Source organism: Ceratotherium simum, chromosome 9, assembly GCF_057802395.1.
Source record: "Ceratotherium simum simum isolate JZ-2026a chromosome 9, ASM5780239v1, whole genome shotgun sequence".
Lineage (NCBI taxonomy): Eukaryota > Metazoa > Chordata > Mammalia > Perissodactyla > Rhinocerotidae > Ceratotherium > Ceratotherium simum.
In genome coordinates, this window is record NC_141908.1 from 49120990 (window position 1) to 49130369 (window position 9380).

General features: G+C 41.4%; 1 protein-coding gene across 1 annotated transcript in view; it reads left to right on the forward strand.

Annotated features, from left to right (window-relative positions):
* DHRS9 (dehydrogenase/reductase 9) overlaps positions 1–9058 on the forward strand; it is a 28942-nt gene extending 19884 nt beyond the window's left edge. Inside the window, exon 5 of the mRNA XM_014785876.2 lies at positions 2136–9058. Coding sequence (XP_014641362.1) covers positions 2136–2359 — 224 coding nt within the window. The 3' untranslated portion in view covers positions 2360–9058. The remainder of the gene's footprint in view (positions 1–2135) is intronic.
* Positions 9059–9380: the final 322 nt, after the last annotated feature.

Here is a 9380-nt window from a genome sequence, read left to right on the forward strand (position 1 = left end):
GGAGCAGGAATGCATGAGGAGTGGAGATGGAAGGAGAAGTAACTTAAGTCAAGAGATTGAGTCAGGGATGGAGGAATGATAATAAAGATTAGACTAGGATGACTAATACATAGTGAACATTTGCTATGTACTTGTCACCATTCTAAGAGCTTTACATGGACTCTCTCATTTAAAATGCCCAAATAAACCTTATGAAGTAGATACCACCTTAATTTTATAGAAACAGAGGCACAGGGAAGTAACTTGCCCAAAGTTGCACAGCTAGTAAGTGGAAGAGTTAGATTTGAACCCAGGCAGCCTGCCTTTGTCATATATTCTTGGGCACCACACTAAATGTGAAACTTCCTATATCAGGGCTCCACCTCCACCTCAAACTTCCTGGTCCTGTTAAAGTTTACTTGATGTTCCTCAAACACTTAGTAAGCTCGTGCTTTGAGTTGAACAGGGTGCCACCTCACTTTGCGTCACTATATCTCTCCTCACTGTGATCTCGCCTCTTCATCAGAGCGCTTGGGAAGACAGCCAACTGTGGCAAGGTTCAAGGCCAAGAGTTCGCAAGGTGGTGTCAAGAGCCAAGTCATATCTACCTGAGGAGACACATACGCACAGATGCACACGTGTATCAACTAGAATGACTGGTTTGACAAAACTTCCAGTGCTGACATGTCACTATAGGTTTAGAACCACTCCCATTAAATGCTCTATTTCTCACTTACTTACCGACTTGGAAGGTTCTAAGTAGGTTGAGAAACAAAATCCCGCATTTAAAAGCGCTTTCTCTGTTTGATATTGACATTGATACTTTCTAAATGCCTATGAATATATCATCAACCTTCATCCCAAAATTATTTTTGACTTGGCCCCTGGTCCAACTGTCCTGTCTCAGAAGTACCAAAAGGCTTTGAGCCCAGTTTTGACTTGTTGTTCTTATTAGAGTTTTCCAAGTCAGGACTTGGAGATCAGCCAGACTCAAGGTTCTAAAGTAGACCACAAATTAAAGCTCACATTTCTTCACTTCCCAGGCTGGAATAGTAGGAGTTTAAAATAGCCACTAAGACTTATTAGGTGACTTCAATTAGGCTCTTTGAACAAATTGTGGCTACTGGGGCCTAAAGTTGAAAGGAAGATTTAGAATAATAGATATTCCCTTGAGAAGACACAAATCAGGTATGTGTTAAGAGCATAGGAGGAACTGTCCAAGCCATTACCAATCCCTTGATAAAATACTTGGTCTTTAAAGGTATCTTAGCTCATCACTCAAACACTTCATTTGTGTGAGAACCAGGATACATTTAGCTTCCTGAGTCAGGGCTTTTGGGGGATGATTCTCTCTTTATTCACTGAATTATAGAGGCACATGGTATATGACCACACACACACACATGCATACCCACATTTCCTATAAACATGGTACTCCCTTAAAACAAATTTGGAATCAAACCCATAACTTCCTTGGCTCAGGGGCCTAATGGACTTTATGAAGTATCTTTCCCTCATTGCTTTAAAGTATTGCTTCTCAAAGTTTGGTCCCTGGGGCCAGCCCCATGGAGTAGTGGCTAAGTCCTATGCACTCTGCTTCGGAGGCCCGGGTTTGCAGGTTCGGATCTCAGGCACGGACATACACCACTAGTCAAGCCATGTTGCGGCGGTGACCCACATACAAAATAGAAGAAGATTGGCACAGATGTTAGCTCAGGGTCAATCTTCTTCAAGCAAAAAAAAGAGGAAGATTGGCAACAGATGGTAGCTCAGAGTGAATCTTCCTCACCAAAAAAAGTTTAGTCCCTGGACCAGTGCCATCAACATCACCCGGAAACTTGATTAGAAACGCAAATTCTTGGACCCCACTTTACACCTACTGAGTCAGAAACTGGAGGTGGGACTCAGCGATCTGGGTTTTAACAAGCACTCTAGGAGATTCTGCTGTCCACTCAAGTTTGAGAGCCAGCAGTCTAAAGAAAACACTACTACATCCTTTTCTGAGGGACAGATAGAAACCCATCACAAGATGCTGCAACTATAATGGCAAATTCAAAGTAAATTCCTGCACATGCATCATCCCCATTGCACCCTAGCCTCACACAGTCCTTTTCCCCTTCTTCCAAAGAGTGAATATGCTTTTCCTCTTTTCACAGGTCTAAACAAACTGAAAGGCACTGTATCCTATGTGAACATGGACCTCTCCTTGGTGGTGGAGTGCATGGACCATGCTCTCACGAGTCTCTTCCCTAAGACCCGTTATGCTGTTGGAAAAGACGCCAAGACTTTCTGGATACCTCTGTCTCACATGCCAACAGTTATACAAGACTTTTTATTGTTGAAACGGAAAGCAGAACTGGCTAATCCCAAGGCAGTGTGACTCAGCTGACCACAAATGCCTGCCCCAGGCTAAGAAATTGGCTGATTTCAAGGACACATCTCCTTTTCAATACTTGGACTCATTTAGATCACCTTTCTTTTGATAAATGAAGGGATCGCATCATCACTGGTGACGTCCCAGGGTCCCTTCTCAAGCCTTCAAAAAGAAGGGCAGGGATGGCTCCTGCCCGATATTTAGGTTTTACCTGCTTGGTATGATGTAAGGGAAATTGAAAGTCTTTCCCATCCAAAATGATCTCCACTGCTGCCTGCCCCACACTTCTAGTCCCCACCACTTAGAGTAACTCCTGAATGTTAAATATTTGTCCCTTATCAAAATGTTCAGAGGTAAGTAGAATACTTTCATAAGTGGATTAGACACGTTCTGTTATCTTGCTAAGAAGAGCTTTGATGGGGCAGGAGAAGGAAGGATAAATGAAGCCTTACATATGTGACTGGTATAAGCGAAGGGGCAGCAGAAAAACACTAGGTAGGACTGCCAGTAGGAGGGAAGGAAAAGAGGAAAAGGAATAAGAGGACTAAAAAAAAAGAAACTGGTAAAAAGTGGAGGTAGGGAAATTCCAAGACAAGCCTGCCTATTCTAGAGGGAGCTATGGAGGATGAGCAGCCTATTCAAGGCCACTGTGAACATTGATGCACACACAGCTGTATGTGGAAAGATGGTAATAACAGAGTAACCAATCATTCCAAAAGAAAAAAAAGTGGGGTATTTATGTTTATTCTGGTGATCGTAAATGTAACAAAACCCAGAATATCTGATACAACTTACACCTGAGATGGTTGGAAATCCTGTATTTGAGGAATCTCTGAAGACCCATGAAGATATAGAACTAAATTAAAAGACTCTCTTTAGCCTACAGTTACAATGAGAGCAGGTCTGCTCCTTGCTCATACTCATAGTTCTAAATTGAATTGATCCTGAGTCCACACCTCATCCAAAAGAAACAGTTCCCTCACTGGGTGCTTCCCCAGATGTACCCAGTATCACTCAGAGGTTGGTTGAATACTTACATGAAAAAGTCTGAAGTATCAAAATTCAACATTTGTTGTAGAATAATGTAGGGTGAAAGACCCAGAGAAATTATCCAGTGGGCATGAACACACACACACACTTAACTTATTGTGAAGAAAATAATTACTATCTGCTGCTTGAAACCATGTCCATTTGAAGATATCAGTAATTCTATTCATTTTCATTCACCTTTCTGGAAACATCTGCTTATGAGGTAATTTTCTCCTTTCACATTTACAACATATTGATGCCTTTGAAAAATCAAATTTCCAATGGTGTCAGTCTACCTGGATATATGTTTCATTATTTTGAGGGAAGATACACTCATCCTTTTTGTGCAAAAATGAAGAAAATCACAGCAAGAATCAGATAGAAGAAGTCTCAGGCAAAGTTATCTAAACTATTGTCACTACCTACCTGTGAAGTCATCTCCATCTTGGCCCTAGCCCCAGAGAGAGATCGCCTGTAGATCTCTGATTTCTTCTGGTTGCAATTAACCACCTGTGGGTCAGTTACCTGCTCTCACTCAGCTTGTCCTCGGAGCTGAAGTTCACCAACATTGTTTGCTGGGGCTCCTCCTTCTCATCTTGAATTCTCAGATGTTGGCTTCATGTCACTACCTTAAAAATGTCTTGCCTGCTGCTCTCTGACCCTCTATGCCTCCAGGGCTGCCTAGACTTTTAGAATCTGCAGGAACCTCCTTCAGTGAACTTGCAACCAATTCCAGTCGTAACTAATAGTGTTATTTCCTTTGTTTTGCCTAAACCAGAGTTCTTTGCTCATTTCTCCAAGTAACTACAATTGGTAACTCCCTATTTCATCCACCCAAAAAATGCTCGACTTAAATAAATGCTCCCAAATATGGTATCACCTCCAAATAAAACCAAATATATTCACCCAAGCAATTTTTAAAGCTTTTTAAACTAAATGAGAAGGTAGGGTTATTTGCAGTATAAAGGCATAGTCTCAATGAAAGCACAAGACGAGGGACGGAGGAACATCGGAAGATCCCTGCACCAGGAGTCTGAGGTATGGCTTCCTAGCCTTCTCTCCATCTCACCGTCGCTTCTTATATTCTCTGTGCTCTGTGCTTGTATGTTGGGAAAGCATCATATTTTTATCTATAACATTTTGGAGGACATATGTGCTGGGCACTCTGCTAAGTATTGGTCTACGCTAAGGAACAAATGGACATGGTCCCTTCATTCACAGAGCTTAATATAATCCAAAGACTGAGGCCACTACTCAAGATGCCTTAGAGGAGCTTCTCCAGGAATCCATGGTCAAGATGAATTGAGATGTCTTCTACTGCCTCTAGCTTGGGGGATCCTTCCTCACTTAGTTTGGAGGGACCAGGAGAATTTCGCAGACTCTCCCTCTGATGTGATCTAAAAATCCAACTGCATCCTCCACAGCTCTATCTGGACATCCACAATATATTCAAATCTGGAGTTTCTATCTCCCTTGCCGCTCCTACCGTTTCCCAGTCTGGCACCAACTATGTCAATTTTATCTCCTAAGGAGATCTCAAGTCCATCTACTTCTCTTCATCTCTCGTGTGATCACGCAATAGCAGAGCATATTTACCCTTGCGAACCTTCAGTGATTTCTCCTCACTGCAGTCAGAATTGTTCAAAATTAAAATCTGATCATTCTGCTCTTCTTCCCTCCACCACTTTCTCAAACTCTTTAATGTGTTCCCATTGCACTTTGGCTAACGACTAAAATGCATAACATAAACTACGTTGCCCTGGCACTCCTTGTTAGCCTCACTTTAGGCTACTATCCTCCTTATTTTGCCACCTCAGGGCCTTTGCCCATGCTCCTTCCTAGAAAGTTCCCATTTTTGCCTGCTTATCTAGTTTCCTCATCCTGCAGATCTCAGCCCCTTCCTCAGGGAAGCCCATACAATTCCAAATTCTGACCACTACCTTTTCATCCGAACTAGGTTCCCATCTTATACATTCTCACCATGCCCTGTAATTTATTTCAGGGCACTTATCACAGTCTGTAATTATATATTTATATGGTTAGTTAACATTGGCCTCCCCTATCAGATTTTAAGTTCCATCAAATCAGGAACCATGATGCTTTGCTTATCTTTGTATTCCCTTGTCTAGCATTTGCTGGCACATAGACCAGTGTTCAATAAATATTTGTTGAATGAATTCAGAAATCAGCCTAGGGTCCGGCTCAGTGGCGTAGTGGTTAGGTGAGTGCGCTCTGCTGCGGCGGCCCAGGGTTCGGATCCTGGGAGCACACTGACACACCACTTGTCAAGCCATGCTGTGGCGGTGTCCCATATAAAATGGAGGAAGATGGGCACAGATGTTAGCCCAGGGCCAGACTTCCTCAGCAAAAAGAGGAGGATTGGTGATAGATGTTAGCTCAGGGCTGATCTTCCTCACAAAAAAAAAAAAAAAAGAAAAGAAAAGAAATCAGCCTATATTAGCCTTTCTGACTAAACGGCAATCTATCACCTAAGATTAAACTTGCCAACCCCATTAGTGGTGCTATCAATGTGTCAGTCAATTAAAGTCTTGTTACTTCCTTAAGCCTTTGAGTACTTCCACAAGGACTCCCTACCTCTGGCTCTGCTATCCGCCTCCTCTCAAAGACTAGTCAGTGTTGCCATAGTGATTTCCCAAGACCTGTTGATCCAGGGACACCATGAAGGAGCCTCCCTCAGTGCTGAGCCATCTTGGCCCAGTGGTCACAAACAAAGCATCAGAAATCATTTAGTCCATTTCTCTGCCTGTGGGCAGGACATGTCAAGGCCATCCAGGCTGAAGAGGATCTCTTCAATTTAAAACCTCTCTAGAAACTCCATAACTTCTGTGGGCAACCCAGCCAATATTTAATGAAGAAAACTTCTAGGAGCTTCTAAGAAAAACGATCAATTTTTGCTCTTCTCCACACTATTAATCCCAATAATTCTCAAAAACATGAGAGATCAGTCCTAGCAGTGTGGAGGAAATAGCTGAACATTCTCAAAATGAAAAGCTTTTTAATATTTAGAAATTATTTGTGACAACTTAATCAAAGCAACAGTTTATAAGGACAATGCTGGCCAACGGTTTCATGAATTTTTGCATGTTGAAAAATAAGACAATTCTGTTGATATTCATAATACTGACATACTTCCTCAACTCTGTGGTTCATTTTTAAAAAGAAAATATGAGTAGTTTTCATCCTAGTATGAGGCACTAAAACAGCCAGGGCTTTAATGTGGATTCTGGTTTAGGAGAGTTTCTAAGCTCTTTTTGCACACAGCACCTGCAAAAAAAAACAGATCACAGCTCTTGTCTGATTAGTCCCTGGAAATAAACAGCACTCCAGCCCGGCTAAGTCAGGCAAGGGCAATAGCACTCTGTCACATTCTACAACCAGCAACCGCCTGGAACAGTTCCATTTCAGTTCCTTTTGAGAAATTGGAAATGGAAAGGATTCTGCTATGGATATATAGCATAAGCTCTGGGCAAAGCCCATCCAGTCCCATGCCTAGGGAGAAGATTTACTCTCAGTCCCCTGGGTCTGTTTTTTCCTACTAGATATGGCAACTAGAACTTGAGTATGATGCTACCCAGTGAATGCTGGTGCCTGGGTTATGGATCAGGTAATCCAAGGAACCTGGCTTCCCACAGGTATAATATGAAAAATACTAGTCATGGTTATTTAATACTCAGTACGTCAGGTTCTTAATGCATTGGACTGTGCATTACATGAATGATTTCACCTAACCCCAATCATATCTCAGGTATGATATTTTGTTTATTTGTTTTTAATGTGTTAAGAACACTTAACATGAGATCCATCCTCTTATCAGAGTATTTTTCTCAACTTCAATATTGGGTCTATAAAAATAAAACCTTTATTAAATTAATCTAACGTGAGTCTTGCCTAGATAGTAATGATTATGCATGAGTGATGCATAATTTTGAGCATATGTAAATATATACTATTTTTCGTTTTCCTATATTCTATTTTAAAATTTTTCTCACTTATGATAAAATAACAAAAGCATTTTTTTGTGTGTGTGAGGAAGATCAGCCCTGAGCTAACATCCATGCTAATCCTCCTCTTTTTGCTGAGGAAGACCGACTCTGAGCTAACATCTATTGCCAATCCTCCTCCTTTTTTCCCCCAAAGCCCCAGTAGATAGTTGTATGTCATAGTTGCACATCCTGCTAGTTGCTGTATGTGGGATGCGGCCTCAGCATGGCCAGAGAAGCGGTGCGTCAGGGCGCGCCCGGGATCCGAACCCAGGCTGCCAGTAGAGAAGCGCGCGCACTTAACTGCTAAGCCAAGGGGCTGGCCCCTAACAAAAGCATTTATACAACAATCCTCAGGCCCTTGAAGTTTTCTAACTGGATTTCAAGATTTTCTTTCTTTCCTTCTTTCTTTCTTTTTTCTTTTTTGTTATTGTTGATTTTATTTATTTGTTGATATTGATGTTAGTATTTTCAGGAATTTATACTTAATTACTTTTTGCTAATTTCAATAAAGACTTTAGATCATCTGTCCTGACCCAAGACCTACTCTGGAATCTTTTAGCTTTTAAGATCAGAAAAAGGAAAAAAGGCAGAAGTCTAGGATCCTACAAACACTATGTTTCCCTATGGCTATATTTTTTTTAACTCAGAGAGGTGATGATATAAGTACTACTGAGAGGTAATGGGGTGGACTGTCCTACTCACTGTGGCTAGCACTAACCCTGGGAACACTAATGAGAGAAATGAGGGGATCTTAGCTGGACTGACTGACTCCTAGCGCTAACACACTGCAATCTAAGATAGTACCAGTACGTAGCCAGACATTCTGATTTGGAAGAGGCCATGTAGCCCAGCATCTGTCTCAGAGAGACACTTCCACTAACAACATTCCCAGTATGACAAGTTTCTGCTCCAATACCACCAAAGAATGAGAAAGTTACCATCTTCTAATTAACTTGTTAATTAGCTCTAGTTAATAAAACATTCTTTATTATTTTTGAGCCAAAATCTATCAGTGGAGAGGGAAGAAGGGAGAAAGGGTTGCTGTTTTGGCAATCATCATGATAATAATAGTTCATGTTCATTGAGCCTTTCAAATGAGCCAGGGTTCACCCAGAGAGCTATCCATGCCTTTTTCTCATGTCATCTTTCCAACTTTTACACAACGGGTACTTTTATTGTCCCATTTTACAAATGAAGAGCCTACTATCCAATATTCTTTCAACTCTAATAATCCATGATTCCTAAATTCTCCCTTGGAAAAATGCTAGTTCTCAAAAAAAGGAAAAAGAAGAAAAAAGAAAGAAAAGAAAAAGAGACAATGGATTTTAAAATCCAAACTGCTTTCTTAAAGTTCTTTCTGGAATGCTGGAGCCATCCTAAATGAAAAACTCTAAAATTCTGAATGCTGAAAGCATAAGACAAGCCTCCTGGCCAATGGCCCCCAGGGTCCTTCTCCGTGCTCTTGGACCCTTGAGAAAAATGATGGACCAGGGTGTTCAGGCTCTTCTCATCTTCCTACTCACTCTCTACTCCCTGCTGCTAAAATGCCTTCTAAGAAATAGAGCTTTTTTTCATGAGCAGAAATGCAAACAGGTATCTCCATACTTTACAAATTCCAGTGTTCATTCTGAATGAAATAAATAAAAGTATCTGGTCGGGAAACTCTCCAAGCACTCGAGTCTTCTTTGGGACCCCCTCTCCCACCAGCCACTCCTTCACCTCCAAAGTGGAATGGAATCTGATTCAAGTTCTGTCCTTGAAAAGAGCACATTTTTCATTGATTAGATGAAGACACAGAAGCAGATTTGTTAAGCCACCAGGGAATACATGAGAAGACAGAATCTGGGTCTAAAATGCTTCTGTGAGCTCTAAGCATGGGCTGACAAGAGGAAATGATATGGGGAAAGATGCAGGGCTCTGTCGTGGTTCCAAAAGTGCAAGCGTGGGGTTCACAGCCACATTGTGGAAACGATTGAGGGATTTTATGCAATAAT